The sequence below is a fragment of the Lissotriton vulgaris genome, chromosome 11 (genome assembly GCF_964263255.1).
Source record: "Lissotriton vulgaris chromosome 11, aLisVul1.2, whole genome shotgun sequence".
Taxonomy (NCBI): Eukaryota; Metazoa; Chordata; class Amphibia; order Caudata; family Salamandridae; genus Lissotriton; species Lissotriton vulgaris.
The window spans coordinates 359,679,709-359,699,810 of NC_141699.1; the positions used below are offsets into that span (position 1 = coordinate 359,679,709).

A 20,102-nucleotide genomic window follows, 5' to 3' on the forward strand; every position below is an offset into this window, starting at 1 on the left:
CCAGGGTGAGGATGATACTCATTGCCCCGGAATGGCCCAGGCAGTGGTGGTTCACGGACCTGCTTCACCGGTCTCTCCTTCCTCACATACGGCTGCCATGCAGGCCGGACCTTCTCACGAAGTTCGGGGGGCAGATGTTGCACCCCAACCTCTTATCTTTGAGTTTGGCGGCATGGTTCCTGAGAGTGCAATATGGCCATTTGAACCTACCTGAAGATTCCATGGACATACTGAAGGAGTCTAAGAGGCCTTCCACTCGGACTTCCTATGCTTACAAGTGGAAGAGGTTCTGTATCTGGTGCAAGTCCAAGAACTATGATCCGACGACAGGCAAGGAAGATGTCATCCTTCCTTACCTGCTACATTTGGCGCAGTCTGGACTTAATGTTCACTCCATTAAGGTCCATCTCGCCGCATTGACTGCCTACAGGAAATGCCCTTCACAGACTTCCTTTTTCCAGATCCTTGTGATCAAAGATTTTCTGGAAGGATTGAAGAAGGTATTCCCTCCTGTCAGGCTTCCTTCGCCTTCATGGGAATTGAATGTGGTGCTGTCAAGGTTGATGAAGGAGCCTTTTGAACCTATTCATAAGGCTTCGTTGCAGCACCTGTCCTGGAAGGCGGCGCTCCTCGTGGCTATTACATTGGCCCGCAGGGTGAGTGAAATTCAGGCGTTGTGTTGCCAAGAACCTTATACTGTATTTCATGCTGCTAAGGTTGTTATGCGTACTCACCCTAAATTTCTTCCCAAGGTTATTTCTGATTTTCATGTTAACCAGACCATAACTTTGCCTACGTTTTTCAGAATCCTTCATCACCAGCGGAAAGGTCCTTACATTCCCTGGATGCTAGGAGGGTGTTGAAATTTTATCTGGATAAGACCAAAGATATTCGTAGGTCAGACCAATTGTTTATCAATTATGGATCGGTCAGGACGGGTCTTGCTACCTCTAAGCAGTCCATTTCTAGGTGGATTGTGTCCTGCATACAGTTGTGTTACCAAAAAGCTAATAAGACCTTAGGAGGTAAGCCTAAGGCTCATTCCACCAGGGGCAAAGCTGCCACGACAGCCTTGCTCCGTAACGTTCCGATTGCAGAAATCTGCAAGGCAGCCACTTGGAAGTCGGTTCATACCTTTGCTAAGCATTACTGTCTGGACACTGATGCCAGGACAGACGCTCAGGTTGGGCAGGCTTCGCTGCGAAATCTGTTCGCACAGTAGTGGTGTTAATTTTCTTCTTTCCACCGCCGCTTTGGTGTGGGTATGGGCTTGCCATTCTATTCACTAGATTATGACTATACACAGAGATCCCCTACTACAGAAGGAGTAGTTTCTGTCCTGTAACTCCAGTTCTGTAGTAGGGGTATCTCTGTTATAGTCATAAACGCCCTCCCGGGTGGAGAACGTTATTCATGTAAGGAATGCTACAGGTCTGGCGTGTTAAGCCTTCAAAAAGAACTGAAAGTAAAAGAGACCTGCTGTGCATTATGGGATACTGGGAGAAGTTCTGGAAAGTTCTCTTAAAGGCACAATATCCTATTTAAGCCACATAATGGCAGCCTATGGGGCTTGTCTGTCCATGCCTTCCTCTCTATCATTACAGAGGGTTTTTACTGGTAGAGGCAAGTTTCTCTGTGAAGAAACTGGGCAGGCTGTGTTGTATGTGTGGTGTTTTTGGTTGAATTTCTAGTTGAAGTACTGGACAGTGTAGCCTGTGGATATAGGCTGCCTTATTTGTCTTTAAATTCTCTTAAGATTCTTTGCAGTTCTGCAATTTTTGACAATTTAAGAGATTATTTTTGATTGCCGGGTTCCACGCACATGGGCGGGACCTTTCACTAGATTATGACTATAACAGAGATACCCCTACTACAGAACTGGAGTTACAGGACAGAAACTACTCCTTCCTGGTGTCAGGGGGCCACCTAAATACTGAATTTAAGCGCATTAAGGGGAGTGAAGGGTAGTAGCCAATGGGGTACTTAAACCCCTATATGTCCACTTCCTGTGGGGAGTGGGCATAATCCTGTCCTAGATTTTCTAATTCCACCCAAATAAAATGTTGGAATCCTTCTTTCATGGAGCACATCAATCAATCCAACGTAGGGTTGTGACTAGCATGATAGTGAAAAACGCCTACTTGTATAGCTAATTTCCTGCCTGTCCTGGTGCCAAATAGGCCTCAGAGCAGGGGTACATATTCAAGGTCCGGGGGAAACCGGGGTCGCATATCAAAGGTGGCAGGGGCTTTGAAGTCCCTGGTCTTGGTATGCAGATTCACTAAGCATCCTGATGGAAGAGGCATGATCACCTTTCTCCAGAGCAGACCATGTGTCTGGCCTCAGAGCATGGGCTCTCTTCTCCAGGGGGGTCAGAAACTAGTCTATGGTTGTAGGCTGGTCAATACCAGTCAGTCAGCACACTAGAAGACAAGTAGGCTTTCAAAAGGCCATCATAATAAATCTTGTACTTGAATTAGTACAGATTTTGTAGACACTGTTTGATACCGTACACCATAGGTTCCAGTAAAGCCATCATGTAGCTGGAGAACTCGTAATGGCCAGTGCCCAGTACATATACTTCAGATTGCTTCACTGTTCACTTGTACAACTAGTAATTGAACTAGACCGCACAGGGGCATTTTTGCTCATGCATATATACCCTCACATGTAATATAATGCACTCTGCCTTAGGGCTACATGGCCTGCTGCGGGGGTGACTTCCATATATTGCATTCACTGATTTTGGCATGGCACACAAAGAGTATGCCATGTTGTGTTTTCACACATGGTTTGCACCATAAAAGGCAGACTGCAATGGCAGCCTTCATGCAATTTCTATTGGCGTTCTTTAAGGTGGCACAATACATGCCTCAGCCCTAAGGGACCCTCTTTGGTATACATGCCCTAGGTTCCAGGGGTACCACTTACTAGGGACTTACATGGGTTCTAAAGTCTGTGCCAATTGTTACAATCAGACTTTTTTACCTTGTTTTAGGGAACGACCCAGTGCACATCCGTGCCAGTGGCAAAACGTGGGGGGATCGTGACTAATGGGCATTTTCCTGCAATTGTTTGCAAGCGTTCATCTTTAGATTTTCAGATTAGAAAACATTTACGCTCAGCTAGCATGATGGGCTAGCTCTACATGCATAGGTGCTAGAAAATGGATTGAGAATCTTTGTAGGCTTCCTGATACTGCTCTCCATTTGAGAACGATATACTCATAGTAATTCTTTTGAGAATTATACATTGCTTTCATGGTTCCTATATAACCACTGATGCATAGCCTTTCACATTTTTGTATTAAGCAGATGAGTACCAGACAGGGATTGCAATCTCACCTTGGATGAAAACTGGATGAAAATTAAAGTCTTTGAATGTGTTTGAGTTATCCGCATTGCTGAGGCAGCACTTTTCCAGAGAGTGATCTGCCTTCCGTTTGGAAATTGTTGGGATAGATTACTTTTGCCATTGTTTGGAACTGTTTGGGATTAGGCAATTTGGGAAAGAACTTTTTTCAAAACTAGCGGTCTGGGGTTCTAAACTGTCTCCACGAGTAACTGCCCTTGGATGGAAATTACTGGGATGATTGGTTGCTGTGCATTAGAAAATTTAAGGGCGATTTTCTTGGACAGAGGAGAACTGTTAACAGATAGTGTTCTGGAATTATTGTGGAGTGATCCATAAATAGAATGAGGGGTCTCCAGGGTCGTGTCCCCTAGTTTTTTATTGTAAGTGCAATGTTTAGAAATATGCCCTTAATTCCTACCTAATGTATGATAAACACCGGTATGACAAGACCTCTGTTTTCAGATTGACCCAATGTTCCAGAGGACCGCAGCATCTTTCGATGAATGCAGCACAGTGGGTGTATTCCTCTCCAGCTTGCACTGCTATGATTATCACAGCGAGCTGCTCTTTGACTCTGATGTTAGGCCTAATGCTACATCTGAGCCTGGGGAAGTACCCAGCTCTGGCACAGTGGAAGGAGCAAACTTGAAATGTAGGTACAACGAAGCTACTCCTTTAAGATTTTGTTGTTTCCTTTGGGTATCTTTGACTAATCTTTTCCTCACTCACACTACCTTAAAGATTGTTCTCCTTTTTATTTTTAACCTAATACTCACTTTACTGTTTTTCCTATATCCCTACCTACATCACTCCACTACCCTTTTCCTTGCTTTTTGTGTTCCGCAATCCACTTTTTTTTCACTCACTTTTTATTTTGCATTTTAGTATTTCAGCTTTTATCCTTCAGTATTTGTCAATTTTCTTTATGCCTCCTTAAGTATTTTTTCAGCTGTATTTTTCTAGGGGTGTACCAGGCTTATTCATCCCTCAGTTTCCCTGGACACTTTCATCTTTACTTTAGAACTGTCTGGCTCTGTATTCTGCCATCTTTCCGCGCGCTTTCTTTGATCTGTACCTCTCACCCATGCTGATACATTCTTGGATGTGGTATTTCTTTTCTCAGTTTTGTATCTTCACTTTTCCCTCATTCTAACTCATGTTGGTCCCTCTGTGTTTTTGTTTTTCATGGCTGTGTCTCTTCAGCATTTTTGATGCAGTGTGTTGAGGAACGCCCTATCTGCCCATCCTTGGCTGATTTTCGCTTCACTAAGTGGGACAGTGAAGCGCACAATGATGTGAGTAGAATGGGATAAACTTGTTGAGACGTTTAATCATTTCTGTAGTACTAGTTTGTGATTGTATCTGTATGCCCTTGCTTGTGCGTATCTTCATCTATTATCCTAAAACAGTTGCTTACTGTATCTGTAACCCAGTTGATGTTTTGTTTGAACCTACCTGTTCTTGTGGTGCTAGTTTGGGGCTGTATATTAGCCTTGCAACTCCCACAGAAAAAGGTACCAGGTAGCTGAGTGAATGTCTGTGGTGCCTATATTGTCACGTGTAGCATCACCAATGTCAGTACGTTTGTTAACCACTCTAAGTCCTGAAGAGTCTTCCGGCTTACTGGTGGTGTTTTGTACATTGGGTGCTCTCCGCTCCTTCTTTCTGGAGAACCTTTTGTTTTCTCCCGGATTGCTTGTGGGACAAAATGACCAGGTAATTATACATTGCTGCCCCCAAACTGTTTCTCGATAGATGCATTTATCAAAAGTAAAATATAGAATAACATTTAAAGTTTATTTTGTATTTCTGAACAAATAGCTAATCACTACAACAGATAACAGGCAGGATATTTTCAACCGGAAAGATCCAAGGAGGCAAGAGTTTGTTCATGATTTGAATTAATGTTACCTTAGTGTGTTCCAAAAACAAAGTGCCTGATTCCTTAGTGGACATCGTAGGATTGCGAGGTCTTTCAGATTTAAAGAGGCAAGCCAGTTTACATTGTTTTACAGTGGTTTGCGTGAAGACCTCTCATGAATACAATAGTACCCATGGGGAAGAACTAGGATGATATGTAAAATAATTTTCCCTTGTTTGGGCATCATATGTCGGCCATAGTCTTGAATGTTTGGGGATTACTTGCCTCCCACCAACCCCCCCCCCCCCCCCCCCCCCCCCACCTTTCCCCTCAGCCCCATCCCACTGAAACGATGGTAGATGAGTTGACTGCTTTCAGCACAAGTGTCTCCAGTTTTTTTTTTGTCTCCTTTTTTTAAATTAATATCAGATTTCACAATTTGGGAACTCTTGGCTTTACACCTGAGTTTCTCCAGCACATGACAGCATAATATTATTTATAAAGCTCATGGCTACGTCGATTAATGTCCCAGCGCTAGGGTTTCATCACTCTGATCCAAAGGAGCATGTGCTGAGGAGGCCGTGAGAAATTGATCTTAAAAGGCAGATTTTAAATTTCTTGGAAGGATAATTACATTTTTATCTACCTGAGCATGAGTGGGAGAGAAATCCACAGCTTAGTTGCCAGATAATTGAAAGAGCAGCCTCCAATCTGAGCTTTATTTACTCTGGGAATACAAACTAAGAAGGCCTCAGCTGATCTCAGATTTCTGTTTAGGAAGTAGGATGTAATCAACTGGTGTAAGTAGCTTGGGCCTTTGTCATCGGTAAAATGCCCAGGGAATCGGGCCACCATGCAGTCGACCAGATAGGTCTTTTGAATGGCTAGTGTGAGAAAATTTCACTGTTTCCGTCCTTTTTTGGCATCCCCTTATACATCCTATTTTTTTCATATATCGTTAAGGACCAAAATGTAATTTAAGTTAAAATTTCTTAAGTTATCATATGTAATCTGTCATGTCATGATTTGAGTACCATGTCATTCCTTTGTCATCAAATAGTGTGCAATTCATTGATATTTACTGTTAACTCAAAGGATTTGAAATGCAGAGTTGAATTATGTTTGTGTAACTATCTTTGTAATCATATTGAAGTAGGTAGTAGGTCAAGTTCCCTTTTACTGGCAATCCTGCAAGAACAGGTGTGGTGTGGTCCCAATACGTCTCTCTCTTTGCCTTTAAGAACATGAACCTCTGATAGAGACCTCTAACTGAACATTCCTTATCTTAGAATATTTCCCAGGTGCCAGATTGGATATGGAAAATGTTGAGCAGTACCTCTGCACTAAGATAGGTGACGTTGATAGGCTCAACTTGCAGGGCACATGCTTCCACATCCCTGTTTTGTGGTTCATAGTGGGACAGGAGCATTTCCACTTTGCTGTTCTTCTCCTTTTGCCTTACCAGTGCCCCTTGGGTGTTCCTGAAAGTGATGGCGTTGGTTGTAGCACATCTTCAGAGGTTGGGGATTCTAGAAGCGGGATGGTGAGTTTGACCCAATCAGTCGTTATCCACCTCCAGATTATGGCAAACCTTTTCAACTTGGAGTTCCTGAAAACATGCAATTACTTGCCTACCCTCTGGAGCAGAGAGTTTAGGATATTTGGGCTATGATTCCAATGTTTCAACCTCAATCCTGGAGTTGCGTGAGACTGCCCCTGAGGCTACTGTATTTGATGGCCTACTGCATCCTGCTGAGGAAGCACACCAGATGGCAAATACAAGCTCTGAATAAGGATCTGAAGTCCCAATGGACACAACACTAGGGGGAATCTCTCTGACCTAGTTCAGATTTTGAAGAAGACTGCAAGAGATCTTCTGTGGTGGCTGAAAGACTCTGTGACTAGGTGAACAGCAGACCCCTCTCTCTTCTCCCCACCCAGAGTGAACATCAGTGACTGATGCATCTCTTTTTGGTTGGGACGGCCACCTGGAGGAGGTGAAGCTTAAAGGACTCTGGTTTCTGGCAGAATCTTCCCCACATCAATCTTCCAGAGCTGAGAGCTATCCACTTGGCATTGAAAACCTTCCTCCCGTCCATCAAGACAAGGCTGGTTCAAGTGTTCATGGACCACACCACCACCAAGTGATATTGTAACAAACCGTCTGGGTGGGATCAGGGGCTTTGTGCCAAAAAGCTCTGCACCAGGACATCTTCCAGTTTGTGCAGCACCTGGCGGGCTCATGGAGTGCCAGTCCAGACAAGTTCAGCCGTCCATGCTTTTTGGATCCCAAATGGAGAATGCATTCGAAGGTGGTGTGAGGTCTCTTCCAAGAATGGGGAAAACATTGGCTCAATCTGTTCTCCTCCGCACAAAACATGCATTGTTAGCACTTCTGAAAGCAGCTGTCACTCGGAGGTTATTCGCCTTAAGCGGAACTCAGGAACTCCTTTCGGCCGATACCACTCCAGCCCAGAGTTCTCAAGAAGATCAGGATAACCAGGCCCAAGTCATCCTGATTACCTCCAGATTAAGCTCCGACAGTACGATATCCAGAACTCCTGATCATGAGCATTGGTACTCAGGTCGGGCTCTCTCTTCAAAAGAACCTCCTGTTGCAATAACATTGCAGGATCCTGTACCTGAACCTGCACAGTCCACCTTCATGCATGGAGATTGAGCTTCAACCTTTGAGAGTTTTAGATTTTTCTCCCAAGTTCTGTCATGGCAGCCAGGCGTCCATCCACTGAGACTGTATACACCTGCAGTTGGAATAAGTTTGATGCATACCTCTTTCCTGCAAAAGGTGGTCATCCGCTTTGATGTCTACCACAGCCTTGCGATGCCTGCGGTTTTCACTTCAACTCACCCTTCTAAGGAGTAGAGACGCTAAGTCACCTGGACCCAAAGAGAGAGCTCTTTCTACACCACAGACTGTTGGGTGTACGATCAGCTCTTCATCTGGTTCACTGGAATGAAGGACAAGGCTGTGCAGACCTGCTAAGCTTTAGCTAATAAAACTTTATAAATCAAAGCAGCCTCCTCTGGGCTTGCAAGCCCATTCCAACAGGGCCAAGGCCGCTACTACTGTATTGACATGTGGGTCCTGTCCTAGACATCTTCCAAATGTGGGCGTCACTTCGCCCGTTGAAGAAGCACTGCTGCTTGGACAGTCTGGTACGTTAACATGAGCATTTTGCCTTCTCGGTTCTATAGCACCTTTTGGTTTAAGGCAGTTTGCATACTCTCCTCCAGGGAGGTATTGCTTGGGAATCTATTCTAAGATGAGGAATTTGTGGTTAGAAGTATTTATCAAAAGAACAAGTTACTGGTGAGTGGCTTGGGTAGCCAGCATGGTGCCAGGACTAACTGAACTCAGCACGCCCACGTTCTTAAATCATGCTATTAATCCTGCCCAGTGCAACTGACCAGAGACCGGACCGGTAGATCCGTAGCCCGCAACAATGTTGGTGGGCTGTGGAAAGCTGGAGGGGTTTGCTTCCCGGGCCCCCTCACTTGCTGGTTGCCGTGGCATTTTGTGCCGTGCCCCTGCAGGGGTCTTGACTTTAGGGCGGCTCCCGACCTGATCCGACAACTCCCTCTAGGTGCTGGCCGGTTTTGGGGAGGCTCCCGCGGGGGCCCACGGGCAGATTGGGTAACTCTGCACGCTGGCCCTACAGGCCCTCTCCCCTCCATTTTCAAGAGGAATTCCCCCCGCCCAGGGGCTACGGCAGGGCGGGGACCCTAATCCGAGGGTGTATCAGTGGACAGCCGTGTGAGGAGAGGTGGCACTGTCTCTTTGCTTGCCACAGCGCCCCATATCCTCTGCCCTTGGCGACACCTGGTGGGCCTTGGAGTACATTGCAGAATCTAGCACTGGGGCACGTTGGTGGGCGGCTGGACTGCTTGGATTCCCCGATAGTTCGTCTCGTGGCCCAACGATGCCCAAAGACAAACCTGGTGGGTCCGGTACAAAAGATGGTACTCTTGACCACTACGCCACGCCGACGATCAGGAGGGCCGCATGCAGATCTGTCCCGGACAACTCCGAACTCTTGGTGGCCATCACGGAGGATAGAGACACCCTGGATGCCAAAATTGGCGCGGTGGGATCCGAGGTCTCCTTCCTTCGTCAGGACCTACGAAAGGCGGTGGATCGCATCACTGAAGCGGGACGCAGATCTCATCTGTCAAAGATACAGTGTCCACCATCCAACAGCGAGTCAACAAACTAGCCGCGATTTCACAGGAGCTGGCGTCTCGGGTGAGGTTTCGGAGGGCTGCGCGAGGCACAACAACATCCTTTTTGTTGGTTTTCCAGAGGATTATGAGGGCACCTCCATGAACCGCTTCCTTACCCAGTGGCTCAAAGATCTCCTTCCAGATGATGTTATCCTCCTGCCTTGTGGTCGAAAGAGCTCATAGGGCCTTGATGAACAAACTTCACCCGTCATCGCCAAATTGCTTAACTAAGCGGATAGAGGTCCCATTCTGCAATTCGCCACAGTGTACACAGAGACAAGCGAACCTTTGAATCCAGACCTACAATGATATTTCCAGACTACACCCGCCTGGTCCAACAGCAACGGCAATCTTTCATGGTGGCGAAGTGACGGCTGCGAGATCTCAACATCCAATATACGCTCTCATATCCCGCCAGGCTAAGGGTTCTCTACAATTCCAAATCCCATTTCTTCGATACGCCTGAAGCGGTGTTTGTCCAAACTGATGAACAAGCTCCTCTGAAACCTTGTTCACCGCTGGAGTCTGATTCCTCCGGAGGTTAACAGCAAAACCGATCCAGAAGGACAGAATCAAAGCGGCGATATAGATCCGGATCGGATCGACGCTCCTTCATCCCGGAGCGGGCATCTTGAGTTGACCCATTTCTAGACTCTTGGCGTCTTAGTCTCTGCCGATTGTTGTAATATTTCCCTTTCGTTACTTACATCAGCACTGGGTCCGCGTGACCAACACGCTCAGTAACTGTCCTGTCCTGGACATTTGCACTCCATGTTAAAGTTTCAGGTACACGTTGGTATCCATTAGGTGGGGACGCTCTTGGTTCCCCCGTTGGGGACCGGGGGCGCTCTTCGCTGCAACAGATACTCTTTTTAGGCAGTATGGGGGGTACTTGGTTAATGTTCATGTTACTTTTGGTTCCTACAGACGCGCAATTCCATTCCGGTCAGATCTGAAACCCACATTACGCGTACGCCTTATAGATGGCGGCCTATGCTAATATTCCCCCCACCGGGGGATTTGACAGTGGTGACATGGAATGTTAGGGTGCTACTTAGCAAAATAAAACTGGGAGCCATCCTTCGCCAGGCCAAGTGATACGACACCGACATGCTCCTCCTTCAGGAGACCCATTTATTGGGTAGCAAGGCCCCTTGCTTGGCCATGTTTGGAGACCAGTTAATCTAACATGAGGGGTTCCCAGGGGACAGCTATACTCATTCACCGTTGTATTCTGTTCATCCCCGGGAAGCGCTGGGCTGACCCTGGGGAAAGATATATACTGGTATCCGGAACTCTCTATGGTGAACGCATTTACAGTATTTATGCCCCCCCTTGGGCTCTGCCTTTGTTGACAAAATTACTCGCCCAAAGTTTGAGCTTTCGGATGGCCTGAACCTTTTGGGGGGAGGGCGGGGGCTGTAATGACGGAATGTCATCATTGAACAGAAAGTGTGGGTATGGTCCTGCCCCCAGCACCCCCCCCCCCCCAACGGAAGCCACCAAATTATTCCATTAAGCCAGTACTTTGGGATGGTCTGCTCTATGGTGGGAATATCACCCTGCAGAGGCGGGATACACTCATGTGTCCGCTGTACATGGTTCCTTATCACGGCTGGACTATCTATTTACACCAGGTAGGTACATCCACAGATTCTCACCTTCCCAGGGGACTGTCAGACCACTCAACGGTTCTTGGTAAACTCCATCTACATTTCCACAAGCCTCCCTTTAGATGACGTATGTCCCCCATGGCATCTTCGGTATCCAGAGTATCAGGAGACACTCGCCGAGACGATTCAGGAATACCTAGATCTAAACATCGCCTATGCCCCATCCAGGGCAACCCTTTGGAAAGCCTTAAAACCCACTTTCGGGGAGGTTGATATCAGTTACTGTACAAATGAGTGACGAAAACACACTGCCCAATGAGCTGAATTGGAAGCTCACCACATCTCCCCCAAGGCACAGTACCTGCAGGATCCCATTCCTCTCCTCCGGCGTAATTTACTTCAAGCTCAACAACAGTTGCAGCAGCATCTCATGGACGAAGCGAAGGACATCTGGATGGCGTCGCAACACCAGATCTATCAGTGGGGTGATAAGTCAAGCAAAAGGCTACATAGGTGGGACAGTCCCGGGCTGCCATTCCGACCATCAGAGGACCTGATGGTGTCCTTCACTCTTCTCCGGGGCGGTCGCCACTGAATTTGTGCGCTATTTCTCGGCATTATACATGCAGCAAGAACAGCTTTCGAAGGCTCTCAGCAGAGATCCTTCGGGATATTCCTCCTCCACAACTCACCAATCTAATGAGACCAACTAGACGCCCCATCACAATAGATGAATTAAATATTGCATTGGTAGCTCTGCACCCAGGGCGGGACCCCGGCCCTAACGGATTCCCCATCGAATTTCTGCGGTCGCATATGACTATCACGGGTGCGCATCTATTGGGGGTAATACAAGATGCCCTTGAACCACGCATATTGCCACAGTAATGGTGGCTAGCAGAGATTTTCCTCTTTTTAAAACCAGGGCGTCCACCAGAAGACCTCTCCTCTTATCGCCCCATTTCTTTGATTAATTTTGAGCCCAAGCTCGTGAGCAAGGTCTTAAACGATCATTTGCGGGTCTGTATTCAGGATCTGATCCACTTAAATCAGTCGGGCTTTATGCCACACCGGGTCACCTGTCACAATATTTGTCAGGTCCATAATGCCATGGCCTTGGTCCCGGAACTGGGTCGCCCTGCAGCGATACTCCTAGCCGATATTGCAAAAGCATTTTGTAGGAGAGTAGGGGCTGCAATCCTATGATCACCCCAGATTTTTGCTTTTTACTTTACTGGTTTACGACTTCTCTGGCTGTGGGCCTGCTAATCAGACCCACAGTTTTGCTGTTCTCTCACTAAATTGACACTTGTACCTTAGGTGCATTTACCAATTGGTACTGGGCCACCTTATCAGACCCTGTAACTCAGGGCATAGGTGTACCCAGGGCCTACCAGGGGCTGCAGCATGTATTATGCCACCTCTGGCTGGCCATCTAAATCTAACACAACTGGCTGCACGACAGCTGGGGCGAGGTGGTGTATCACCCCTTGCTTTAGATATAGTATACCTATGTCTAACCCTAAAATGGACACACTGATTCCTATCAGTCACTCCTATGGCAGGCCTTGACAATCCTGAAGGCAGAGTGCTTGGAATCGTGTGAGATGGTGCTCTGGCATGAGCTGAGCCCATTTGCAGCTTGCGAAACCAAGTCCTAATAGCTGTTCCATGATAACGCATACCATATACTCTTAAGTGCATTATAATCCTCGCGGTTATATGCCAACTCTGGTATCGCTTTATCAAGTGGCACCCCGGTGCTCACTATGCATCTGCCGGCTAGAACCAGTTCCAGGGGCACACCAGCCCCTGAGCTGGGGAAAGTCCGGCATGGGAGAGGGATGTAACCACCCCCCTTCCTGGTCCCACCCATGGGCAGGACCTAGTCGCGTGCCAGCCCCTTTTCCTAGGAAAAAGATAGGAGCGGGCCCCCTTCCAAATTAGATCATCTTTGAATCCTGAAACTACTTTCTATGAAAGGAACTCAAGACTTCTTCCTAAGATTTCTCCCTTGTGACTAAGGAGTAGTCACCCTGCATCCGCAGGCACCATCCAAGCATTGCCTTCTGCTGCAAGTCTCTCCTCCGGATCAAGACTGCCCAGCTCGACGAGAACCGGCTTCCCTGGCACCTCTGACCTCTACCTGCATCATCAGCCCAGCTGAGATTCGTGGGTGTGACGAGACCTCGAGGGACCGGCCATCTTCAGGACTGCACGACGCTTGCCCAGCACGACCGCCGAGGGATCCTCGAGTGAGTGCTTTGGGGTGTGAGAAGCCCCAACCCTGAGCAGCTCCAGCACCGAAGTTCAGCCTCCACGAAATCTGCGTGGGGCCCTTCTGCTCTTTGCTGCTCACCGCGTTGTCTGGCTACTAGCCTGCTGGCTTGTGGCCTTCCCGACGACGAACGACGACATCAACACTGCTGGTCTGGTTGTTCCAGACTGGCCCTTGCTCCCCTCCAACAGAGGAGCACCCCGAACCCTCCTGGTCCACTCCAGACGCCATTTTAAGTCCACCGCGTGGGCTTGCATTTGCCAAGACTTGTTGCCCCAATCCTGGGTCCAGCGACGTCGACAGCAGATACCATCTTGGGACAGCTCGCACCTCCATCCTGGTCGCCGACAACGCCTCCTGGTCCGTGAGACTGCAGAGCCCAGCGTCGCCCCCTCACCTGGTCGAGGTGACTTCAGCCGGTGCCATCCTGGTGCCCATCTAATCACTGGCTAGTGATTCAGAACTTGGTCCCCTCTGATTACAGGTGTCTTCCATCTTCGATCCAGGCTTTGATCACTCCGAATCTCTTCACTGGTCGCCTGCCAGCAACTTCTTCTTTCAGGCTCCATAGACTGCAACGAGGATTCCCGACGTCTTTCCAGACCTATGCATCCGCAGCCCCTGGGCTAGGTAAACTCAGCATTTCGGTGCTCCAGCATAGTCTTGCTATCCAAGGGTCCAGATCCTTTTTCGTTTCAGCTCTACCTAGTCGGATTCGTCCGATATCACTAACTTAACGAAATCTAGCATCCATAGACTTTGTCCCTCATCCCGCGTGAGAGTGCACACTCAGCACCCGATCTCCCTAGGCCTCCTGCTAGTAATCTGAAGGTTCAGTAGTCAAGTCCTAGCGATCCCAAAGCCTATTAGAGTAGTACTTACCTGCTAGTAATTTCGCATTCCACTTTTGTAGTATATGGTTTTTCGTGCCCCTCGGGCATTTGTGTAAATTGTGCAACTTTGCGTATTTTCCTAAGAGCTTTGTATTGTGCTTAGCGCCCTGTCCTCATAAAGAGTCCAGGGCTGTTGTGTTCTAAATAAATATCTGTTTATTTTCATAACAACTTGTGTGGTGTCCTTTAACTTGGTGTTCATGGGGTATATGTGATGGTATAACAGCTGGCTTAACACGCCCTCTATAGTCTAGCCTAAAGGCTGCTCTTGTCCATGCTACTAGGATAGCTGGTCTACGGTTGACTTACAACCAATCATCAATAAGGGTTGTTTGGACTGATACATAGTGATCACTAGAATAGTGAGCACTGCATATCAGGCCAACTTCTCACACATATGACTACCTTAGTTGGGAGTATCTCTTTCAACTGCTTGAAGTAGTCCATTTTGGCCCATGTTTCCTCGCATACGTCCGCTTACTATACACAGAACCGACAGCCTCTGTACTTATCGCCGGGCACCGTTCTGCCCCTTTCCCTATTGGTCGCGGCACGAGACAGGGCTGCCCCTTGTCTCCTCTTTAATTTGCTCTTACGATTAAACACCTGGCGGTATGGGTGTGCAAGGATCCAGTGCTCCGGGGTTTTGAATGGTCGCAGTCGCAATCTGACCCTATCACACTGCATTCAGATAATATCCTCTTCTTTATGACAGACCCATACATTTCTGGGCCGCGCATCCTTCAGATTCTGAGTCAGACTTCAGGGCTATACACCAACCCCTCAAAATCTGTGTTGTACCCAGTATGTGGCAGTCAGGGCAGAGGAACATGGGTGGCCCAGTTGAAGCATACTTAGGAAGGCTTTAGATAGCTGGGCATTTTCGTGTCTGTGTCCAACTAGACGCCTCCATCATATAACATAAATTCACTTCTAGCTGGACTCCGGGATGAGACCAATATATGGTAGTCACTTCTCCTATCGCTATATGGGCGTGCAGCAATTTTTTAAATGGTTTCCTTACCCAGAATATTATACCGAATGCAGAATTTCCCGTATCATATATCGCGGGCATGGTTCACACAGATAAACGCTATTTACAATGATTTCCTCCTAAATGGAGGGGCTGTTGGTGTAGCGCTCCAAACCTGTGCACAATCAACGTATTGCGGCGGTATCACGGCGGCAGATGTGTACGCTTATTATGTGGCTTCTCATTTATTAATTGTTAATGAATGGTGGTACAGTACGCCAATAGATCCAGCGTTCGCATTAGAACATGCAGCGATGGAGTGTACTCCCCTCCTTCGGCTTTATATACTACCTAGAAACTCTACTTCCTCCCCCATGCCAGCAGAATAGTGGTTAGGCTCTGGAGGTATACTGTGGGACAGATGGGATGGCGTGGGTGCTTGACCCAGGTGACTCCCCTATGGCATGGTACCCATTTGCGCCAGGTGACAGCATCACTGGGATTTCATAAATGGGACCTCATAAGTATCTCCACTCTAGGAGACGTTATGAAGGGCACCATGTTTAAGTCCTTTCAACAGCTACAGGTGGAACTGCATAAATCTCAATTTTATAGGTACCTTCAAACTTTGCCATGCTCTTACGCCCAACATCCTTACCCAGGACTCTCTCCCTCCCAGAATTCCATCCCCTCGAGGGCCGCTCTCTCATGGGAAACCTAGGGTCCCATAAAATCCGACAAATATACCAGACTTTGACGATATGCCAAACCATCACCACATAAAACCAGAGGGGCGTTGCACGCAGACATACCAGACCTAACCGATGACAATTGGGCCGAAGCCGTGGCTAGACCCCGGGGGTAGCCGTGTCTGGTCGATACTGTCTCATCCAGTTCAAATACATACACCGTGTTTATTATACCAGACTTCGGCTTTGGAAGATGGGGGGTCATTCAATCTCCCCAGTGCCTACGCAGCGGGAGGGAAGAGGGGACATTTATGCATACGGTGTGGGATTGCACGGCGATTCAGCCCTTCTGGCGCAGGGTTTCGTCTTGCCTGGGGGAGGTGTTGTGCTGGGATTTCCCATATGACCCCAAATTGTTTCTATTACACAGCACTGATGGGATTGGGAGAATCTGTATAAACAGCACCTGCTTTTCCTGGCCCTCACTATTGCTAAACGCGATATCGCTCAGCTGTGGCGAACTGAGTTAGACAGATGCATGGGTATATAACTAGCAGTTTTCCAGGCACGTGGTTGTCTCCTGAAACACAGGAGAATATGGTCCAGATGGACAACATATCGGGGCATTGATCATCCCTCTTAGACCCCCTGATGTATGAACACACCCCCCCCCCTCCTTTTCGTTATCAATCATTACATGTCACCCTAAATATCATATCAATGCCAAGGTGGGCCCTCAAACATACACACTCATATACACAGATTACGGGACTGTCTGCGCACAGTTGTTGTTGTTGTTATATATACAAATTGTTATTCATTTTGTATACAAATGTGGTACTTTTGCGTTCTCCTTTATTTTAAACTGTATATGCAGGGCTGCTGCCCAGATGGTACCATATAAAGCCAATAAAATGTTTTTTAAAAGAACTTACTTACCTTCCATACTGCTTATTCTGATAGAGACTCACCAACCCTCCCATCCTTCACCTAAAAGATCCCATTATCCTCTGCTTACTGATTCAACATTGGTTTTACGTTGCTCCGTGTTTTTGACTCAAAAATATTCACGAAACAAACTGATGTCAGTGCCCCAAGGTGGCGCATATATGGGCACCGTGACATTCCTTCAGATGCGGAGCTGAAGAAGGCCACGTATCGGCACACAGAGGTAAGTGCTTAGAATTTTCCAGATCCAGTCTGACGCTTGGGAAATATTTTAAGGTGACAGATCTGCTTTTGGATAATCTCTACCAAAAATGGCATAATCAAAGTTAAGTAACTCTTTCTTTTTGTGTTGCATCCCAGATTGTTGAGGGAAAAATTACTTGGAGGCACATCGTTACCCAACTATCTTTTCAGCAGTTTGAGTCCTAATACAATTTTCTCAGAACTTTCATTACAGCTGCCCCGGAGCAGAAAGTAATAATTGAAAGTGTATTGGTGATATATACCAAACATTAAACAGATTATTCTCTCAATTAAAAAATACACTAAAGTTACGTTTTCTTTGGTTTTTAGTCCGAAGAACTGAAGTTCCTCCACTTAATCAGGTGTACACCAGTTTGTGAATTTACAAAATGGCCTTTAGAGTTCCATTGCCCCTGCCGAAACCTGTCTTGTAATAGCCATGTTTGCTGCTCCAAAGGGTGAAGTTTAACATTTCATTGTAAGCATTTGTTTAGCGCACAATCTGCCATTAAATGGTTGCCTAAAATGGTCTGCTGCAGGTTTACCACATGATTTCAGCATTTTCATCAGAGTTCTGTTTGCCTCCCAGGAATATGGTGTTTGGGTGCTTGTGCTTTTGTGTTTCTAGTTGGGAGGCGATTTCCTGATCATTGTATATGGGTGTGCAGGGCTTCCACCAGTTGCATGTCCATTCTTTACAACGTGGCATGCCCTTGCATTGTAATTGAAGTTGGTCTACAACAGATAGCTCTGTGTCCTCTTTGAGTTCCCCGTTTGTTTGTGTGGAAACAGTCTAATGTGCTTTTGGATGTTGGTATTTGGCTATGGTGGCAAGAGCTATAGAAAGGACCATGATCTATATCTGCTGCGTTCGGTGCATGTGAGATGTTTATGGCAATAGTATAGAGGCATACATGTATGTAAAATCTAAAACACAAATCTGGGCAGTAGGGCAACAGATCTATGTACTTGTTTATACTGAAAGAGCATCATCACAGTAAATTAAGAAAACCTAATTGCTACAGGAACAGAACCTATGAAAACTTTTAAAGGTGGGATGCTGGCTATTGCTGTATAGTCCCACAAATTGAGAAATATAAATTGGAATAGCAGTCCAAGTGGGTGGATTATTAAAGGTTTGTCTGGGAGTAACAGATCTCTATGCATCTGCTGTTTTTATATATTTTAATTTTAATAGTGTAGACACTTCCTTAAGGCTGTCGAAACCTGGTGGGCTGTTCTTGGAGGCAGAAGACTAGAAAGAGCTTGTAGTTCTAAAGCTGACCAAATACAGAATTTAGGCCTCAGACTGTGTTCCGCAAGTGCTACCATGGGCAGATTTTCCTAGAAGATGTGGGCATCAGTAAGGTCAACGAAGTTCACATTCAAGACACCCAGAACCTCTTTGAAGGGCTGCATTACATGCATCCAACAAGTAGTTCAGGGCAGTCCTCCCATCGGGCCCTATTCATGAGGTGTAGCTCAGTCCGAATACTTTTTCTTGAGGAGTAAGTTCACTATCTCCGTGTTCAGGCAGGAGTGGTTCAGTTTCCTAAGATCACACAACCATATGGCAGTGTTTTATCTGCTGCTTACGCATGCAAGTTCTGTACACAAATACACTGTTGGATGCATGTCTTTATTCATCCACCCCTGTTCCTGCTCCAAATCCTATGCTCTAGTCCAGTTTGCTCCGCCTCCATCTATGCAGCACTCTTGGTGTTCCTTGAGTTTTCATGTTGATTTTAAATGTGTACTTTCTTTTCCACAGACTGTTGCTTCCTTGTTGGACAAGTTCAAACAAAGTGATCAGGTGTTCGACATTCATGCAGAACCGGATGAAGAGGACTGTTTGGATGGACCAGTAGAGGATGACTTTGATGCAGATGTGTGTGATGGCATGGATTCAGGGGACCTTGGGGGCTTCAAAGATCAGCGTGAAGCTTGCAGGAAGGAACGCGAGACAATCAGGTGAAGGGTCTACAAGCACATTTCTTTATCTGAAGCTTGTTCTTAAGCATGCCCATTTTACCAAGACCAATTGTTACAGATCTCCTTTGTCCATGATCAGTGGAGCAGTCAGCAGTGGATTGGCAGGTTTTCTGCACAAAAACTTTTTCAGTCTTCGTGGCATTCTGCCTCTTAGCTAACTAATATGGCTAGAGGTGCCATCTTAGGTGTCTGTAAAGGCCAAGAAGGGGCCTAGTCACACAGGTAAATTTTGTCTTAAACATATGTTTATAACCAAAATGAACTTACTTGCAACTATCAGTAATACACAAAGGGATATCTGGCAGTCATAATCCAAGTTAGATGTGCTGTCTGGGTGTGGAGCTCTCTGTACCTCTGACCCGCTCAAGGTGTGGTAAGTTGGGGGCCCAAGGCATGGTAAGCCTTGGAAGTTTTTGTATGCCCACAAATATGGCTTTATGTCGGCATTCATCCAAGGGCTTGCATAATCCTCTGTCCATGGTGGGAATAAGAACAGATCACTTCCTTATTTACTGGGGAGTGTAGGGCAAGAGTTTACTTCCACTGGAAAAATGTAGATTTTACTATTCCTTTATTTATTAATTAACTTAGTTATCTTTGCGTTTGCACCGCAGATCCTGTATACCCAGGCGTCCTACCCCCATGTGTCAGTCTTCAGAGCTCGGCACAAAAAGAATAGGGCCCCACTGAGAATGGAATGTGCATGAAAACCTCTGCTTGAATATGCTTTCCAGGAATGTCTTGGAAACATTTGATAAATTCCTGAAAGTCATGAATTTACACTTGCAAATTTACACCTGTATATATGAAAGGCCCCCTTTTTGGCATGGTCACTCATGTTTTGCCTCCAATGTGATGTGATTTTGACTAGATGTGTACCTAGGTTTCTGCTAACTAGGTCCCCAATGCCAGTTCTCTTTCCCAAAAGCTGTACAATTGTAGTTCAATTGGCAATATCTATAGCACCTTCTGTTAGTCCCTAGTAACTGGTACCTAGGGACTCAGGTACTATAGAA

The 20,102-nt window shown here is 46.6% G+C and overlaps 1 protein-coding gene across 1 annotated transcript in view; it reads left to right on the forward strand.

Annotated features, from left to right (window-relative positions):
- Window positions 1-20,102, forward strand: part of NCAPH (non-SMC condensin I complex subunit H) — a 379,053-nt gene that overhangs the window by 173,862 nt on the left and 185,089 nt on the right. Inside the window, exons 7-9 of the mRNA XM_086943336.1 lie at window positions 3,817-4,006; window positions 4,558-4,649; window positions 18,866-19,065. Coding sequence (XP_086799462.1) covers window positions 3,817-4,006; window positions 4,558-4,649; window positions 18,866-19,065 — 482 coding nt within the window. The remainder of the gene's footprint in view (window positions 1-3,816; window positions 4,007-4,557; window positions 4,650-18,865; window positions 19,066-20,102) is intronic.